Source organism: Petaurus breviceps, unplaced genomic scaffold (genome assembly GCF_028583685.1).
Source record: "Petaurus breviceps papuanus isolate PSGF00001 unplaced genomic scaffold, PetGlider_PUasm1.0 90847, whole genome shotgun sequence".
NCBI classification, from domain to species: domain Eukaryota; kingdom Metazoa; phylum Chordata; class Mammalia; order Diprotodontia; family Petauridae; genus Petaurus; species Petaurus breviceps.
This window is the reverse complement of record NW_027187360.1, coordinates 24,917,928-24,937,616: the sequence shown is the minus strand read 5'-3', so window position 1 is coordinate 24,937,616 and position 19,689 is coordinate 24,917,928. Positions and strand designations below refer to the sequence as shown.

The 19,689-nt window shown below is 42.3% G+C and overlaps 1 protein-coding gene across 1 annotated transcript; it reads right to left on the bottom strand.

The window, feature by feature from the left end:
- Positions 1-4,506: 4,506 nt before the first annotated feature.
- Positions 4,507-5,973, bottom strand: ABHD16B (abhydrolase domain containing 16B). Its single transcript, XM_069072787.1, has one exon. It carries the CDS (start codon positions 5,971-5,973, stop codon positions 4,507-4,509), a length of 1,467 nt encoding a protein of 488 aa, XP_068928888.1.
- Positions 5,974-19,689: the final 13,716 nt, after the last annotated feature.

Here is a 19,689-nt window from a genome sequence, read left to right as displayed (position 1 = left end):
GAGCAAGGAATGTTCTGACTCCTCCACCATGAGTGGTGTTTGTGTGGGGGAAGGAGAACAAAGTGGAGTTATGAATGAAAGTGAGACTAGTACAGGAAAAGGTGTTTAGGGAATCAGAGTCCTCAGGAGGGAGCTGAGTCTCAGTGAGTTTCAGAAGATGGAAGGAGTGAGAAAGGAAAAGGTTTAGGATGAATGGAAGGGTCAGGCAGATTTTGAGTGGGACACTGGAAGAAGGGTAAGTTCAAGGGGGATGGGAGGCAAGGGAGTTGCAGTTGGGGATGTGGAACAGGATTTGTATATCAGTTGCTAGAGGGTCCAGAATCACTGAGACGAGGGGAATTTGGAGAATACAGGGATAGGAAAAGGCTAATCACTGAGGGATGATTATAATGTCTAGGCCAAATATCTGTGTTAGAAAGAGGATGATCAGGGAGCCTGTTGATTAGGCTGTCTTTCCCCACTCCAATTTATCCTTCACACTATTGCCAAAATAATTTTCTTAAAGTCTAATCTGACTAACTTTTTCCCCTTGCTTAAGAACTTGAGTGATCCTTTATTGCTTTTGGGATAAAATACAAAATGTCTCAGAGTTTGGTATGTAAAACCCTTCACAATCTGGCTCCAGTTCATCCTCTCAGGTTTATTGACCTTGTAGACTTGACTTTATACATTCTAGGTTCCAGTCAGACTGTCCTATATAACCAAATTAACACTTCATCTCCCATCTCCACACTTTTTCACAAGTTGTTCTTCAAGTCTATAATTCTTTCCCTTCCTTACCTCAGGCTCTTAGAATCCTTAGCTTTCTTCATAACTTAGCTCTGTGCCATCCATCTCTGACTGGAACACTTTCCTGATAATCACCAGTTATTACTGCTTTCTCTCTCTTCCTCAGATTATCATGTGTGGATTTTTATTTTATTTTATTTTTGCTTCCAGGTTGTATTCTCCGCCCCCCACACCCCCATCACCAGTAAAAAGGATTGCTAACTACTTGGGACTATTTTTTTTTTCACTTTATCTTTGTATTCTTTGCACCTATGCATTGTGTGTTGTATGCGGTTGACACTTTATAAATACTTGTCAAATTGAATTAGATCTGGAACTATTCTACAGTATTGCTGAAAAACTTAAACTTGTCATACAGAGGGAACTTGATGAGCAAAATCATAGAGTTGGTTAAACCTGAGACAAGTTCAACATCCATTAATTAGTCAGTGTGCATAAAGTACCTGAAGGAGTATCTGGGGAGAAAGTAAGCTGGAGTTAAAAAGGGGATGCCAGTCATAATGGTGAACTTTGTCTGAGACGTGTGCCCTTTTCCCCAGCTGAGGCACTGGTGCAATCTTGGGATTTGAGATGAATGATCCCCCCCACCTGGATTCTTCTCCCCTAAGAAAGGGGTTCAAGCCCTGTCTTCTTCAAAAAAGCGTCTCTAGAACCAGTCTGTCAACCTCACACCAGGGCACCTATCTCCTGAAGACAGATCAAGTCCAATTTCTTCACTCTCTAGGCTGATATTTTTCTTTTTTTGAATCTTTCAGTATTCCAGAAGCCTCTTAGCTTCTGGTTTCTTCTAAGCCTCTTAGAACCTGCATATCAGGGGCATGGAGCTTGCTTATTTTGGTTGGGAAGTTTATGAAGCTTCTCTTCATTTTTCTCAACTCCCATGCATTCCTACTACACACATTATCTTGTGCCTTACCTTGCACCTATGTGTTATATTTATATTGTATCACAGATATGCGCACACATGATGCCTACTCTACTAGACCTGTGAGCTCCCCTGGGACAGAGAGTGAATCACTTTCCATCCCTGTCTTTCCTTTGACTCCTAGCACTGTGCCCTGCATACAGTAAATCTGTGCTTATTTAATTGAATTCCTCATACCCTTCCTGAAGGTGGATCCAACGTCCCATGGACTGTGCTTGGAGATCATCTGAGGGTCCCTTGCTTCAGGCTGAATAAGCCCCACTTCAGATAGCCTGGCTGCCTTCTCCAAGAATATGGAACTCTATACCATATTGACCAGAATGATCCTGGTTGTAATGCCTCTTTTGGGGGCAAGAGGGCAGCATTATCACAGGGACGCTTTAGTGCTACTAGAGTCCAGGCTTCTAGGCAGTTTCTCATTTGTCTCATGCTACAGATCAGAGAAATGTCCAGCATTTAGTGGACCCCCAGGGATACATCTACGTGCACCCATCATCCAGTCAGTTGAACTAGTCATGTCACTTCAGGAATTATGTACCGAAGAAGAGAATGAATGCTTTGGGCAGGGTATCTATACTGTAGACCATGATGGAACCTGTGGCCAGAAGAAGTTGTTTCAGCTGTGTCAGGGTTCTAGTTGGGCTTCGTGGAAGGGGCAGGTATCTCTTCATCCCTGGAAAACTTGGTGACGAGGGGATGACATATCCAGAATCTCTGGGATTTTCTTCAATCAGTCAGCCCAATCAATCAACAAGGATTTATTTTGTATCCTACTATGTGCCAGGCATTGTGCTAAGTCCTTAAACTGCCTGGTATCTCAAACTTCAAAAAATGTCCAGAAAGGTTTCTCCATGTTGGAAGCTTGACTTTTTCTTCTGCCTCACTTCTCATAAAGAAGTCTTGCTGATTTTTTCTCCCCATCCAGAAGCCAGCAGACTGACTGAGGGGGCATGATGATTGAATTGAATCACAGAGAAAGGGCTCAGGAAGGCCAGAGTTGAAAGACTCTTTTAAGGTATTTGGGAGTTGGGAAGATTTTCCCTTCAGATAAGAGAAACCAAAGGGTCAATTTTGGCTATTAAGATACCAGGCATAATGCAAAGAGTTGAATTCCAAGTTAGAGGACCTGAGTTCAAGTCTAGACTCTTGTTATTTGCTACCTGTGTTACCTCAGGTAAGTCACCTAACATCTCTTGGCCTCTGTTTCCTCATCTATAAAATAAAGGAAAATTCGACTGCATAAACTCCTTCTAGCTATACTGTAAATCTTTTATTTACTCTCCTTTCTATTTCCTCTCTACTGCAAAACAGCCTCCTAACAAATCTTCCTACCTCAATTCCTACCCACTTCAATCCACTTCATACCAATGTTTAATTTTTTTCTGTACTTATCCAAACAGCATCTAGTGGTGTCATTTCTTTGCTTAAATTGTCTATGACAGTTTAAAATTCAGTAACAATTCAAACTTTTTTGACCAACTTTCAAGGTCTCCTCTAATTTGTTACTATCCTTTATTTCTGGCCTTAACTCATAATCACTCCCTTCCATGATCTCTATAATTCAAACTGGACTATGGTTCCCTCTTCATATCTTTGTTTTTTTTGCTTTTTGAAGGGCAATTGGGGTTAAGTAACTTGCCCAAGGTCACATGGCTAGTTTTTGTGTCAAGTGTCTGAGGCCAGATTTGAGCTTTATTACTGTGCCACCTAGCCAGCCCCCACTCCATGTCTTTTTTTTTTTTTAAGCAATTGGGGTTAAGTAACTTGCTCAAGGTTACATGGCCAGTTATTTCTGGGTGTGGTGCTAAGTATCTGAGCCCAGATTCGATCCCCAGGTCATCCCGACATTGGGGCTGGTGCTCTTACTCACTGTGCTACCTGGCCACCCCCATGCCTTTTCTGCCCATCCTTTAAAGTTATTTTTCTTTCTTTCTTTTTTTTTTTTTTTGCTTTTTGGAGGGCAGTTGGAGATAAGTAACTTGCCCAAGTTTACACGGCTAGTTTTTTTGTATGGGTGTTAAGTGTCTGAGGCCAGAAATGAACTCAGGTCCTCCCTACCCCAAGAGGGGGCTTTATTCACTGCACCACCTAGCCACCCCTAAAGTTATTTTTCAAATGTTACGTCCTCTATGAAGCTCTCCCTGATCCTCCTGCTAGTCATGACCTTTTTCTCCTAGGACCTCACATAGAACTTTGCTTAGCACTTTTCAAAAACAAAAGCAAAAAACTTGTCATGTATTAGTGTGTATTATAGTTATCTGTATTAATTTTTATCTCGCTATTAGACTTAGCTCTATGAAGGTAGGGTCCTCATATTTTCTAAATGTTATATCTCTCCCAACTGTTTAGTACAATACTCTGCACACAGAAACTCTTAATAAATGTTTGTAGAATGTTGAAATCAACATTTCAATGGAATGAAACCCACATTTCTAATCAAACCCACCCCTATTTTTCAGATGAGGAAAAGGAGGCCCAGAGAGGGTAAGGTCAAGTTATGAATTGACCTCAGGGCTCTTGTCTCCCAGGACAACAGTTTTGTCCATTATATACCAGAATGGTGTTATGGTCACCCCCTCCCCCCCTACCCCGTCACCTCCAAAGAAAGAACCTCTTTGGGGCCTCACACCTTGAAAGGCAGCTTTACTGGCACCCAGAAGAGGGACAGGATGAGGCAGGACAGGACTGGAGCCTAGAGCAGACCAGTTGCAGTGGAGAGGAAAGCTCAGTCCCTTCCTTCCTCCCTCTCACCTCCCTCTCTCCTTCCACCTTTCCCCTAAACCAACCCAGCTCTACAATGTCCAAGGCAACTGGAAGTCCTCAGGATGCAGTGGGTGGCAGTGAGTGGCTTCAAAGTTCTTCATGTATTTCTGAGCCAGGAATATTCCAAGTCTCTTCTGTTGGACAGGGGGCAGGTCCTCACCCACGCTCCAGGGGAAGTCTAAGCTGTGGTGGTTTGGGAAGGTGCTTTGGTCCTTCCACCTTAGTTTCTTTCCGGACTTACAGATCTTACTCATATAGTTCTGCAATATAGTCAAGCACCATTTGCCATCCACACAATATTTCTGGCATATGGCAGCCTCTTGCTCCGGGTTAGCCGCCTGCAGCCAGTGTTTCACAGCTGCCACGGTCTCATCTGTCATCACTCTGGGGTACCGGTATTTTAACAGCTTTAGTAGCAGGTAGTTGCCTCGGTTGCCCTCCAAGTTGATAGTGCCGGGGGTCTGGTTGTCGTTGTTCTCCGAGGAGACAGCCTTCGTGTTGACCACTTTGTCCAGCGTGCGGCGGATGAGTAGCACCGGCCCTTGATAACAGCAAAGCTGCTCAGCCACGTTGAGGTTGAAATGCTCCCTCACGATGCGTTGTACCAGGCCCTTGCAGAAGGTAGGTAGCTTCTTCAGGGCCAGCGGCATGAGGTCGTCGAAGGGAGCGTCCAGCACCAGCGCGCCCAGCTGTGGGTAAGTCATGGTGGCCCACGTAGCTGTAAAAGTGCCAATGGACCAGCCATAGATCACGACGTGCTCAGGTAGAAAGTTCAATCGGTGCAGAGCGTATTTGACTACTACATCCATGGCATTGGCGTCGTTCTGTGGGGAGGGATCGCCGCTGCTCCCAGCGAAACCTGGGTGGTTCCAGCCCAGCACGGAGTAGCCAGCCTTCAGCGGCGCCGCAAGACAGCCCATCTCATAGAAGCCTGAGTTGCCCTCGCAGCAGATGACTAGGCGCAGGCCACGGTCCTGGCTGCCAGGCTGCCTACGTTGGTCCAGGAACATGGTGTCAATTTCGTTGCCATCACAAGCCTTCAGCTTAGCTCGCTGTCCTTTATAATTGTCCAGGAGGAGAGCTTGGCCCTTGAGCAGGATCGGCAGTAGCTCTTTGGTCCTGAGGGACCCGGGATAGACTAGCCGGCGGCCTAAGGAGTGTGCCAGTGCATAACTGACCAGCTGGTGGGGTAGGTCTCGAATATGGTTCAGGAAATGGGTCTGGGAGTCATTGTGGCTGCCTTGTGGAGTAGCCTGCATCAGCAATACACCCGCAGCAGCCTCATCGTCACTCACTGCTGGGTAGCCATTGCTTTGGGTGCTTACTTCATCCCAGCGAAAGTCCACCGGACAGCTCCTGAAATCATTATAATCGTCGGCCCTTAAAGTTTTTAACATTTGCCCAAGTGCCTTCTCGAAGCAGTTCACGCACATAAGCAGCAACGGACAGGGGCTTCCACAGTGGGATTGGGATAGGGATGGGGTTAGGGATGGCATAGGGTAAGTACTAGGGCTAGGGAGGTTTGTGGAGGCAGGGGGAGAGTCTATAGAAGCCCCAAGGGACCGTCAAATATCAGGCGTCACCCTGGAAGAAGGTTCTCCCCCATCTCAGAGTAGATGCAGCTGTTAGCCAGCCTGACCCTCTCAATCCCCTTATAAAGGGCTGCCTTTATGACCTGTGCTGACTAAGTCATCAGTCCGTGGACTCTGAAAGCCAGCCAAGGGAAAGCAATGGTGGTAGTCTGCTTTGTGAATTAGCATTAGTCCAGAGCTGGTCAAAACAAATAAAAAAAGGGAACCATGAGAAGCTCTAGGTCATTAGTTTGTTTTTTTTTTTCCTTTTGGAGGGCAATTGGGGTTAAGTAACTTGCCAAGGTTACACGGCTAGTTTTGTTGTTTTGTGTGCGCGTTAAGTGTCGGCTCCTCCTGACTCTGGGGCTGGCACTTTACTCACTGTGCCACCTAGCCACCCTAGGTCATGAGCTCTTAAAGATTTTGGGGACTGGACTTGAAGCCTCTGGACAGGCTAGGTGAGGAAGTGAATACAGTGCTGGCCCTGGAGTCAGGAGGACCTGAGTTCAAATATGGCCTCCCACACTTACTAGTTGTGTGACCATGGGCAAGTCACTTAACCCTGTTTGCCTCAGTTTCCCCATCTGTAAAATGAGCTAGAGAAGGAAATGTCAAACCACTCAAAAGAGAGGCAGCTGGTGTTTTAGATAGGGTTCTGTACTTAGAGTCAGGAAGAATAGACATGTAATAGTTGTGTGACCTTGGGCTAATCACTTAACTTCTTTGGGTTTCAGTTTCCTCATCTGTAAAATAATGTCCTTTAAGGTCCCTTGCAGGTCTATATCTATGAACCTATGATCTTCAACCCCAGACTGTGGATCATGTATTAGGTGTAGAGAAGGGTACTAGATTTAAAGTTGGAAACTTGGTTGGAATTTGAACTGTTACCTACAATATGTGCTACCTTGGACAAGTCACTTCCCCTCTTGGGGTCTCAATTTCCTCTGCAAAATTGGGGGGTTGGAGAGCATAATCTTTAAGGTTCCTTCCAGCTCATGGCCCTATCTTTATGGCGCTATGATACTTCACAGTTTAACAATATAAGAACTTTTTTTTAATTTAAAAAACATTTTGATAACTGCATAATTAGTTTACTTTTTAATCTGATATGCTTTATTTTACACTTTTAAAACATTTATTCTGAGAAGGGGTCCATAGATGTCACCAGGCTGCCAAAGGTATCCCTGACACATATACAAAAAGGTTAAGAACCCCTTCTACGTTCTTAACTCTCTTGCTTCCCTCTTTTGCTAGGACTAATGGGCATACTAGAGAGAAAATTCTGGAAATTTTACCTTTCCCTGAATGACAGCTTCCAGAATCACAGAATTTGAGAGTTAGTTCAATCCATACAGAAAAGAAATTCCCTCTACAACATACTCCACAAGTAATTGTCGTGACTGCCTGAAGAAGCCCTCCTAGGGTGTAAAGCCTACAACCCTTGATGTAGCTCATTCCACTTTTGGACTGCTCTAATTATTATGAAGTTTTCTCACATCAAGCCTAAATATGCATTTTTTTTAACATCATGCATCTCTCCTGATTCTGCCCTCTCAGGTGAAACAGAACAAATCTAATCCCTCCTCCATATGACAGCTTTTCAGATAGCTGAAAGTTATTATATTCTCCTTAAGTCTTCTCTTCAACAAAATAAACATGACCACTTCCTTTAACCAGTCCTTATAGGTCATGGATTCAAGAAGCTTCATCATTCTACTTGCCTTCCTCTGGACACTTCAGTATATAGGAAAGTCTTTCAACATAATACTGCAGATATGGTCTGATCAGGGAAGAGCACAAAGGATTTATCCTTATTCCTGGACTTTATTCCTCTCTTGCTATAGCTCAACATTATATTAGGTTTTGGGGGGCTAAGTATACCAAACTGCTAGCTCATATTGACCATGTAATCCACTGAAATACATATACTCATATGTATATACACATACACATACAGATTCTCTGTATGTACATGCAAATACATGTATTTTTTTTCAATTAAGAAAAAACTCTTTTCTCTCTCACTTTCCCCCTCCTCTTGAAAAACAATCAACAACAAAACCTTATAAACAATATTCACAGTCAAGTAAAACAAATCCCCATATTGTATATGTCCACTGTTGCCCCCCCACCACAGAAAAAAACACACACAACCAAAACTATGTCTCATTCTGCACTCTGAACCCATCATCTCTTGTTAGGAGATGAGTAGCATGACTCATCACTGGTCCTCTGGAATCTTGGCTGGTCATTTTGTTGATCAGAACTCTTAAGTCTTTCAAAGTTTTTTGTCTTTACAATTTTGTTGTTACTATATAAGTTGTTCTGGTTCTGCTCACTTTAGATCAGTTCCTACAAGTCTTCCCAGAATTCTCTGAAACCAAACCTTTCATCATTTCTTATGGCACAATTGTGTTCCATTATATTCATATATCATAATTTGTTTAGCCATTCCCCAACTGATAGGCACCTCCTTAGTTTCTTTGTCATTACTAGAACTGCTATAAAAATTTTTGTATATATGGGTCCTTGTCTTCTTTCTTTGATCTCTTTAGATTCTAGGCCTATTAGTGGTATCTCTGGGTCAAAGCGTTTGTTCAAAGTTTAGCAACTTTTGGGTCATGGTTCCAAAATGATAAATTGTTCTTTTCTATTATATTAATAACCCATCATTGATTAGGATCCAGGCTATTTATTTCCTCATTCAGGGATCAGCCCCTGTAGGTCAGTCAGTCAATCTCTGAAGGTCATGGCAGATAGAGCAGATTGCTCTAATCCTTGGGTACCATGCTTCTCAATCATGGGCAGGACCCCATCCAACTAGGAGATTTTACTTGGGTTTGAAGTGTAAACAGAATCTAATCTAGGTAAATTCTTGCCCTGAGAGAATAAATCCATCTCCTAGCAATAATTTAGGGTGATCATGAAGGAGTGGTTTGGGTAGAGATGGGTTCTCCAGACCAGATTGCTGGAGGCAGCTGAGTCTTGAGATCAAGCCAGTTGTCAGCAGAAGCTGAAGACTTTTAGCCCACCTCCTCATTTAAATATCCACCAATCTGGGTTAATTTCTCCTATAGGGGGCATTACCTTTCAAAAAAATTTAAGGCATTCAGTATCTCAGTTAAGTGTCTTTGGCTACCAAGAGAAACCACTGACCATAAATTTATTAATGATTAATTAGCCTAATTAATAAATTGGTTACTAATTACTCAGAAACTCTCTCAGGTTTTTCATTCATCACACTTTCCAGAGTGGTTGGAGCAATTCATAACTCCACCAACAATGCATTAATATCCCATAACCCTGCCAACATTTTTTAGGGGGTGAACTTTGTTAATCTGATAACTGTGAGATGGAACTTTAGAGGTGCTTTAATATTCATTTCTCTAATTATTAGTGAATTGAAGCATTTTTTTTCATATGGCTATAGATAACTTGGGTTTTTTCCTTTGAAAATGCCTGTCCTTGGGGCGGCCAGGTAGCACAGCGAGTAAGAGCACCTGCTCCAGTGTGGGGATGACCTGCCCCGGCTCAGATACTTAGCACCACACCCAGAAATAAATGGCTGTGTAACCTTGAGCAAGTTACTTAACCCCAATTGCTTTAAAAAAAAAAAAAAAGAAAATGCCTGTCCTTGGGGACGGCTAGATGGCACAGTGAATAGAGCACCAGCCCTGGACTCAGGAGGACCTGAGTTCAAATCTGACTTCAGACACTTGTCTAACACTAGCCATGTGACCTTGGGCAAGTCACTTGACCTCAATTGCCCTGCCTTCCGCTCTGCAAAAAAAGAAAATGGCCTATCCATATTCTTTTACTATTTATCAGTGGAAGAATTGTTCTTATTCTTACACATTTTAATCCATTTATTATGTATCTTGGAAAGAAGCCTTAACAGAAAAATTTGTTGCAAAAAAAATTTCTTTTACCAGTTACCTGTTTCCCTTTTAATTTTAGCTGTATTGATTTTATTTCTATGAAACCTTTTTATGTAATCAAAATTGTCACTTTTATCTTCTGTAATGCTCTCTATCCCTTGTTAGATATATTTTCCCCTATCCATAGAAAAGGTAATTTCTTCTTTGTGCCTCTAATTTGTTTATAATGTCAACCATTATGTTTAAGTCATGTATCCTTTGGAGCTGGTCAAACCCCAGATATTTTTTTAGAATAATTGCTGTATAGCTATGTCTCTTCTATCTTATACTTGTGATGTTGACTTTTTTGCACCTAAGTGAAGGACTATTTCCATTTATCCCTACTGAATTTCATCTTATTAGATTCAGCCCAATGTTCTAACCTGTCAAGATCCTTTTGGATCCTTATTCTGTCATCCACTGTGTTAGCTATTCCTATTAGCTTTGTATCATCTTCAAATTTACATGGCATCTATATATTTATCCAAGTCAAGCACAGATCCCTAGGGTTACTTCCCTGGAGATCTCCCACCATTTACATTAAGGACTTTTTGAGTTGAGTCATCCAACCAGTTCACAATCCATCTGTTTGTATTATCATCTAATCTATATCTCTCCATCTTCTCTCCAGAATAGTATAGGGAGCTTTATCAAAAAGCTTTGTGAAAATCTACATAAACTATATCCACAGCATTTCCTTCCTAGTTTAATAATTCTATCAAAAGCAAGTGTAATGGACACCCAAGATATAACAGGACAGCTAGGCCAATTATAATTTGATAGGAGTGTTTATTAACTGGCCGGTGACTGCCTCTCCGACCTAAAGACAGCCCCAAGCTTTCTGTTAGACATAATTTTATAGACAATGTGATTGCTAGCAACAGAATATGTTTCTAAGGGTACAATGTCTTTAGCATTGTGTCTATTGAAGCAAAGCATTCTCAGTATTATTCTTATTGAGTCAAAGCCTTCTCAGTATTACTCCTATTGAAGCAAAGCTTTCTCAGTATTATTCCTATTGAAGCAAAGCCTTAGTATTATTTCTGCTGAAGCAAAACAGACCTGAATCCATGGGAATCTGTGGCATGTTTCTAGCAACACAGGCGAAACATTTCTTTGCGATTGCAGCCTATTAGGTGGTTTCCAAGGAACCTAGTAGGGGTCCCCTCTAGCAGGTTTAAGGGGGCTCTAGTGCATAATTTCTGGTGGGCACTTCACAAGGACATGAGGCTAGTCTGGTATGAACTGTTCTTGATGATGCTGTACTAACTCTTTGCAGTCCCTACTTCCCTCTCTCACCAAATATCTCTTTAATGATCCATTTAAAAATTTTCCCAGGAACTGAAGCTAAGATCACTGGCCTATAGTTTGTAGAATTTGTTCTCTTCCTTCTTTGATATTTTCCCTGCTCTGTATTTATACCTCTTCCATTTTTTCCATGATCTTTCAAATGTCACCGGTAGGGTCTCAAAAATCACATCTGTAAATTCTTTTAGGAACTAAGGATTTGGTTCTCTGAGCTCATCAAAGGCAGTTGAGTGCTTCCTTTCTCTCTCCCTAGTTATCTTGGCTATCATTCTCTCTTGGTCATTTTTATTCTATTTTACATTTTTAATGTAAAAATCATTCTCCTGTGCAGAGAAAACAGAAATAAGAGTTGAACATCTCTAACTATTCTCTGTTTTTTGTTATCATCACTCCTCCATTCCAAGCAAAGCTCCTATCCTTTCTTTGATCTTCTTTTTTCTTCCAAAATAGCTAAAATTCCCCTTTTCATAGTCCTTAGCTTCCTGCATTAGCCTCAGCTCATTCAGAACTTTAGCTTTTCACACACCACTTTAACAGAATACACTTTAATAATCATTTTATGTTACCTAGCCTTGCTTCCATCATCTGTACGTTTCTTTTGAAAATCTAAGCTAGTTGGCAAATTCCCACTGCATGCATATCAAGCTCTTCAGACACACCTCATTTTTTCCTCTTCTTACTGGAATTGTTCATTTTGTCTTCTGAATTTTACTCTTGAAGCATCTCCTATTCCTCCTAGACTGACTTTCTGTCAAGCATTTTAGTCCATAGGATGATCCCTACCTATATTTCCTGTATGCTTTGAATTCTACTTTCCCCAACCTAGAGGGCATGTCAGACTTCTTAATGGTATCCTTGGCTTCCTTAAAGAATCATTTCAGGTCCCACCTCCTAGCCAGATCTCCACAGTTGCTAGTACCCACTTCCAGAAAGAAGTTATTTCACCTAAATTTTGTATTGAATTTTCTATCTATATGTTGTTTTCCTGTGATATGTTGTTTTCCTTGGGGACAGGGACCATTTTGGGTTTTGTCTATGTATTCCAGAGTCTAACACAGTGCCCAACACATGGTAGGTCCTTAATAAGTGCTTGTTGAATGAATGAATAAATGGAAGTTTTAACTTCAGAGGTTTCTCCCCCTGCTTATACACACTTATCTTCTGGGCTGAGATTTTAAGGAAGGTGTAAGAATTCAAAGTCTCCTTGAATTCTTGGAGTGATATAATGATGTTCAAGAGTGACCAGAGAGTCACCCTCACCCTGAACTAGGGAGTAACCTTCAAACTATGTTAGATAGAGAGTGGCCCAGTTCCAGTGGAGGCTAGGACCCCTTACCTCTTCTTCCCCTTCTCTCCAAAAGGAGAGAAGAGAATTCAAATTTCTGTAGCACTTAGAGGTTTACAGAGTATTTTATTCACAACAACCCTATGATACTACATGTATCACTATCAGCCTTTTATAGAGAAGAAAATCCAGAGACTTGTCTCATGTCATTCCACATGACTAGTAAGAGTCAGAGCTGGGACTCCAACCAGGTCTTCTGACTCCAAGTTCAGTCTTTTTACCAATACTCCACTTTTACTCCCTATAAAATTCTTTTCCAAAAAGTTACCACTGATCCCACCCCAACTCCTCCGCCTTTGCCCAATATCACAATGAACTGGGGGAGGGAGAGGTGATGTTCAGGAGAATTCACTTTTTTTTTAGGTGTTGCTATTCAGGTTCACACTCATGGACATTTGTTATAATGTCAATGTTTTTTGCAGGTCATTGGTACTTCTATAAGAATAAGTCAGAGGCCTTGGTTTCCCAGTGACCCTGCCCCAGCTAGAACAGGTTTTTCTCCAGAACAGTTTACCTTTTTCTTTTTTGAATCTCCCTTTCTATCTACCTAAGGATCCTAGTCAATGGACTATGGACCATGGAATCCCGTCTCTCCAGACTCCCCCACTTTTGAACCAGGATATAAGGAGCAGTATGGTGATCAGTGTAAAGGTCTTCAAACAGGGACAATGAAGAAGGGGAATCAAATTCAAGTTTATGATTGATTTCAAGCCTTACCCTAAAACTCCTGTGACCCAACACCTGGGGACACAGGGATTAAATCACATAGTGGGGAAGCCAGGGAAGGTAGTGGGTGTCTGATATCCTGCTAGTTAGATCTCTGTGTCCCAATGCCATTGTTCTCTTGGCTCCTCAGAGTGGACCAGATTGCTATCAAATATTCCAATCCTGCAGGCATAGGTACCACCCTAAGGATGTGGTCATATCTAGTTCCTAAAGATAGGGTAGGATAGGGGCCAAAGACAGGTGGTTGAAGAGCCTGATGACTCCAAATGTCAGGGATTTTGCAGAAGGGCAACTTCAGGAATCTGGGACCTTCCCAGGAAAGAAGGGGTAGGGATCCAGGTTGGAAACCCCCATCCACCCAGTGCTGTCCTAGATCTGCTTTGTTGCAGTGTTTGACCTTCTCTATGTTTGAGGTGGGAAGGAGGTAGAGACTTCCTCTTTCTCAGCCTCTTGAAGTCCATTCCCCTCCAGCCCTGTCCCTCCTCCCCTCACCCCAGCCAAACCGCCCTATTACCCTTGTTCCTCTTTAACAGATTGTGGGGAGAGGTTCTACTTTCATGGGGAAGAATGGGTTGATGGGGGTCACCTGATTGAGGCCCTGCACCTTGGGGGAAGAAGCTACAGTTAATACCCATCGTTTTGTTAATTCAAAAAACCTGGTGGAAGGAGGACCTGGCACCTACCCCTCAGAGAATCTGAACTGTGGTAGAAGAGGTTTGCGCTTCTTTTGAAGAGTTTTAAAATAGAAATTTAGAAGGGTTCTCTGCTTCTCCACTCTTTCCCCCATGAATATCTCAGCCTCTGGAAGGAAGATAGACAGATCCAGAGAAGCTAGAGAGGCCGAGAGACTCCTTCTTCCTTGCTGGCACCCATCATGGTCTCACCAGCTCCAAGCGTTAGCCTATTCTTCCCCTTTTTCCCTGAGCACATCAGCCTAAGAGGGAGGGCAAGTATCTTTGGGAAAGGGAAAGACTCAGTCCTGCCCCAGTAGACAGGCATTTATCTATCTGTAAGTGAGCATACCGTGAGAAAATTTACTTCTCAAATCCTGGATTGGAATGAATCTTAGATTTGGAGTCAGAATTTGATTTGAATTGGACACGTAACACTTGTGCAATAATCAGTGTCAGCTTTTTCATTCAAAAAATAAGGGAATAATATTTATTTATTCTACCTACCTCACTCAGAAAATCAGTAAATATTAACTTATTATGTGCCAGGCATTGTACTAAGCACTGGGGATACAAAGAAAGGTAAAGGACAATGTCTGTGCTCAAGGAGCTCACAGTCTAATAGAGGAGACAATGAAAGTAACTATGTGCAGACAAGCTATATACAGGAAAAACTGGAAGGATCAACAGAGAGAAGACCCTAGCATGAGGGGGGAAGCAGAAAGGCTTCCTGTAGAAGGTGAGATTTTAGGTGGGACCTAGAGGAAAGCAGGAATCCAGGAATCAGAGATGAGGAGGGAAAATGGTCCAGGCATAGCAGACAGCCAGTGAAAATGCCTGGGTTTGGAAGTATCTTGTTTGAGGAACTGCAAAGAGGCCAGTGTCCCTGGATCAGAGTAATTGGGTGGGGGGGAGTATGAGGTGCAAGAAGACTGGAAGGGGGAGGAGGTGGACCTAGGTTAAAAAGGGCTTTGAATCCAAAGAGAGGATTTTATATTTGATTCTGGAGATGATAGAGAACCACTGGAGTTTATTGAGTAGGTGGATGATACAGTCATTAGGAAGAAAGTGTTTTATAATTCTTAAAGCAGGTATATAAGTGCTGGTTATTTGTAATATAAATGGTGTTGATGCACCTTCTTTGCCTGAGGGATGTTCCCAAAATCTTGACAGCTGGGGAGTGAGCATGGAGAATTGGGAGGACTGAAGAAGCTGCTGAGTTCCATAAAGGTGTGGTCCTTGGCAGAGGGGGAAAGAGTCAAAAAGTGAAAGTCAGATAACAGATTGAGGCAGGAAGCTGAATCTGCAAGGGATTGGGGAGAAGGACAGCACTAAGAAGTTGTAGCTACTTCTAATTAAGGGAGGGGTCAGGGCCTGGAAGGGTAGCTAGATGGTTAAGTGAATAGAGTTCATATACAGCCTCAGACACTCACCAGCTATGTGACTCTGGGCAAGTCACTTAACTGTTTGCCTCAGTTTCCTCATCTGTAAAATGAGATGGAGAAGGAAATGGCAAACCACTCCAGTATCTTTGCCATGAAAGCCCCAAATGGGATCACGAAGAGTCAGACAGGAAGAACAATAACAGAGCCTGGAAATCAACAAATAACAAAAGTCAAGAAGGTCAGAAGCAAAGGTCACTCAATGGGGTTAGTTCTCTTTAGGCTTCTCCCCAAGAAAGTGTTTTATTCTAACAAAATCTCAGATAATGTCCTTTATTTGGCTTTTAAATCCTTCAATATCTGGTCCAAGTCTACCTTTCCAGGCTTATTATACACTGCTTTTCTTCACTTACTTTATGTTCCAGACAAACTGACCTGCTTTCTTTTTCTCTGTATCAGATATTCTATCTCCCTTTTGCAAAGACTGTCTCCCCTTCTTACCCCACCCAATACACTCCCTCCTTACCTCCACCCAGCTTCCTTTAAGTCCTACTTCTTACATGAAGTCTATCCTGATCCCCTCTAGAAGTAACTGTGCCTACTTTGTACAGAGGTAATCAGGTGGCTAAGTCCTGTGACTGGTCAAGTCAGGTAATGTCTCTCAGGCTCAATTTCATCATCTATAAAGTGAGGATAATAATAGCACCTCCCTCACAGGCTAACTGTGAGGATTAAATGAGATACTATATGTAAAACACTTTGAAATCCTCAAAATTATAAGAGTGGTTTTATGTTGAATTTCTGTGTGTATATATTGTTTTCTCCCAATAGAATGTAAGCAACTTGAGATCAGGGTTTCATCTGTACTTTCCACATTGCCGGCATATGATAGGTGCTTTGCAAATGTTTGTTAACTGAATGAATGAATGCTTCAGGAAAGCTCCTCCCCCTACTGGTATAGCCTTCTCTTCTGGGCTGAACTTTTAATGAAGAAGTAGGGATCCAGGGTCTCCCTTAAATTCTTCTAATGTTATAATGATGCTCAGGTGACCAGTAAGCCACCATTGCTATTGTGGGTAGTTCCCATCCACCTGGGCTTATGAAGTAGCATAGGCTTGGAAATGATCTATTTGAAACATTCCTTGAAGTGACCTTCTGATTCAGGAGGTAACAAATGTGTACTTCTCAAAGCAAAAGTTGGCTATGGGTGCTGAGTCTTTACCATAAATTCTAAACTGTTATCTTAATCCCTAAATCCTGGACTTCTCCTGGTTAAAGCTAAACTCTACCACTCTGATACTTCAGTCTGAATGTTCAGAGCCCTGTCCCTTCATTGAGATACCTTAGATTCCAGTGTCCTTCCTTTCATACATCTTCCTTTTGTCACACATCTCAGATGACAAATGAGTTGCTTCTGGAGTTTATGATGGAGAAAAAAGAGTAATTCATAGTAATTGCCCCATACTATCATACACAGATAACTAAGTGTTTAACACTTAGTTGTTGTGCCCTCTTGGTGACTTGGTATAAGACCAGGATTGGTGCTTCCAGCAGGCATCTCCCAAATATCCTGAATTTGGGTTCCTCCCCAGCAGAGCACCTTGGCCACAGTTCAATCATTCATTTCATGGTGCAAAACTGGTGTAATTCATAGGACTTAAAATTGGAAGATGCCATAGATTATTTACCCTTTTTTTAAATAGGTGAGCAATCTGAGATATTTTAGGAAAGGCAAATCACTTGCTTAGAATCAGTCACACAGCAAGCAGAGCAGAGGTTCAAACCATGTCCTCCACTTCCTAATCCAGAGCTCTTTCAACTACACCCTGCTGCCTCGAAGGCCATCAGGAAGCCTTAGAACGTCTGGTGGGCTTTTGGCACTCTACCCACAGAATCCTATCTATGACTCACTTCTTTTGACTCTCTCTCTGCCAGGAAACCTCATATCACATACTATCACAGACAGTACTTCCTATCACCATGTAAAGAAATAAAACCAAACAGTTGACCATAAATGTTCCCAAAGATGCCCAGATCCTTCATACCAATTCAATTTAGCAACCATTTATTGAGCACCTACTATGTATGTGCAAGGTATTATATCAGACACTGGGGGGAAAAAGGTTAAGATGAAACAATTCTCATTTTCTGGGAACTTTCTACTGGAAGGCCACATGTACACAAAAAAGTACGGGATGAGCAAAACTGAGGAGATAGAGAGCATTGACAATTGGTGGATTAGGGAAGGGGTTAGAAAAGTAGGGGAAGGGGATCGGGGAGGCTTCATAAAGGAGACAGCACATGAGTTGAGGATTTAAGGAAAAGGATTGTGAGAGGAGTTAAGGAAGTGGTGTCTTCCAGGCATAGGTAGAAGCTTGTTCAAATTCCTGGAGATGGAAGATGGAGTCACTAAGTTTAGGTAACTCAGCAGCAGCAGCAGCAGCAGCAGCAGCAGCAGCAACAACAACACAACATATCTTGAAATATAAACTTTAATTGAAAGGGAATAGGATGAAAGAAAGTTGGAAATGTAGGTGGGAGTCTATTTGTAGAATGCCTTAAATGACAAGGCTAGGGAGTTTGTATGTGTAGGCAATGTAAGGTGGGTGGCTAGGTGGTAAAGTGGATAGAGTGCCGGCCCTGGAATCAGAAGACCTGAGTTCAAGTCTGGCTTCAGACATTTACTAGCTGTGTGACCCTGGGCAAGTCACTTAACCCTGTTTGCCTCAGTTTCCTCATCTGTAAAATGAGTTGGAGAAGGAAATGGCAAACCACTCTAGTATCTTTGCCATGAAGAGCTGGGCACAACTGAACAACAACAAAGGCAATGGGGAAGCTACTGAAGGTCTTTTTTAGTGGGTGAACCTTTACCTTAAGGAGATTATTTTGGCAGCTGCATGGAAGACGGGTTGATTAGGGGAGAGATTCACATCAGGTAAGCCAATTAGGTCAGAGATTATTACTAGAGTCCAGGTAAGAAGTGATAGGACCTGAGCCAGGATGATGAACAGAGAAAAGAAGACAGATTCAAGACATGGGGAGACAGATCTGACAAGTCTTAGCCATTGATTGGATATGGGGGATCAGGGAGAGGGAAGATTAAAAGAAGACTCTGAAGTTGTAAACCTGGGTGACAGGGAAGATGGCATTTCTCTCAGCATGTGAAATAGGGGAGTTTGGAGGAGGTCAGGTTTAAGGGGAAGAATGATGGTTCTGTTTTGGATATGCCTACATAATATCCAGGAGAGACATACTGCAGGAAGTTAGTTGGTGGTGTATGATTATCTAATGTCTGACCTCCTCTGCAGCCATTCCCTCAATCTGTACTCAGACTCCGGTTTTGTGTTCGATGGGAGTCAGTTGACTACTTACCACTCAGGGTCCTGTGGGAAACTCCAAGGGTCTGGGTTTCTGTTATTGTTGTTTGTTAGACCCCACTGGTGTATCTCCCATTAATTAGATTTTAGAAAGTAATTCTGAAGTATCTACCTTCTACTTGTGCCCTCAATCTTGTTCCAGAAGCTTACTTTATTATTTCTCTCTCTTTCCTGTCCTCTCTTCCCCTCTCTACTTTCTCTCAAAGTAGGAGGCAGAGGCCTATGTTAAAAGGTGTGGAAGGGACACTGAGCAACAAAGAGCTTTGGAATAGACACTGAGAGAAGTGGGATAGATCAAGAAAGAAGAAAAAAAATTGTGCACCAGTGAGGGCCAAGTTGAAATTAGATGGCATTAATTTTTTAGTGGACCCAGCTTTCACAGTGGTATGACTTCCTCCACAGGAATTCAGCAGCTCAGAAATACAAATAGAGAAAGCAAATACCAGGAGTGGTTTAAGGTTGAAAATGGGTACAGAGGGGGCGGCCAAGTAGCACAGCAAGTAAGAGCACCGGCTCCAGTGTTGAGAAGACCTGAAGCTCGAATCCCGGGCTCAGACACTCAGCACCACACCCAGAAATAACTGGCCGTGTAACCTTGAGCAAGTTACTTAACCCTGATTGCTTAAAAAAAAAAAAAAAGAAAAGAAAATGGGTACAGAGAAAATTGTAATAGGATAAGAAGACAAGGGAGTCGAGTGAAGGACACACAAAGTCAAGAGTGAGAAGAGAAGAAATAGAGGGCAAAGCAGGGGCAGAGAGAACAAGGAGGGATTTAGTGATTTAGGAATTTAGAGGTGCAATGAGGATAAAGCATAGATTTAGGAAGGGCAAGGGAGAAATAAACAGGAGACTGTGATCAGGCATAGGGCTAGGTAACGATGTAGAAAGTTTTCTCATAAAGACCTTTCTCATTCA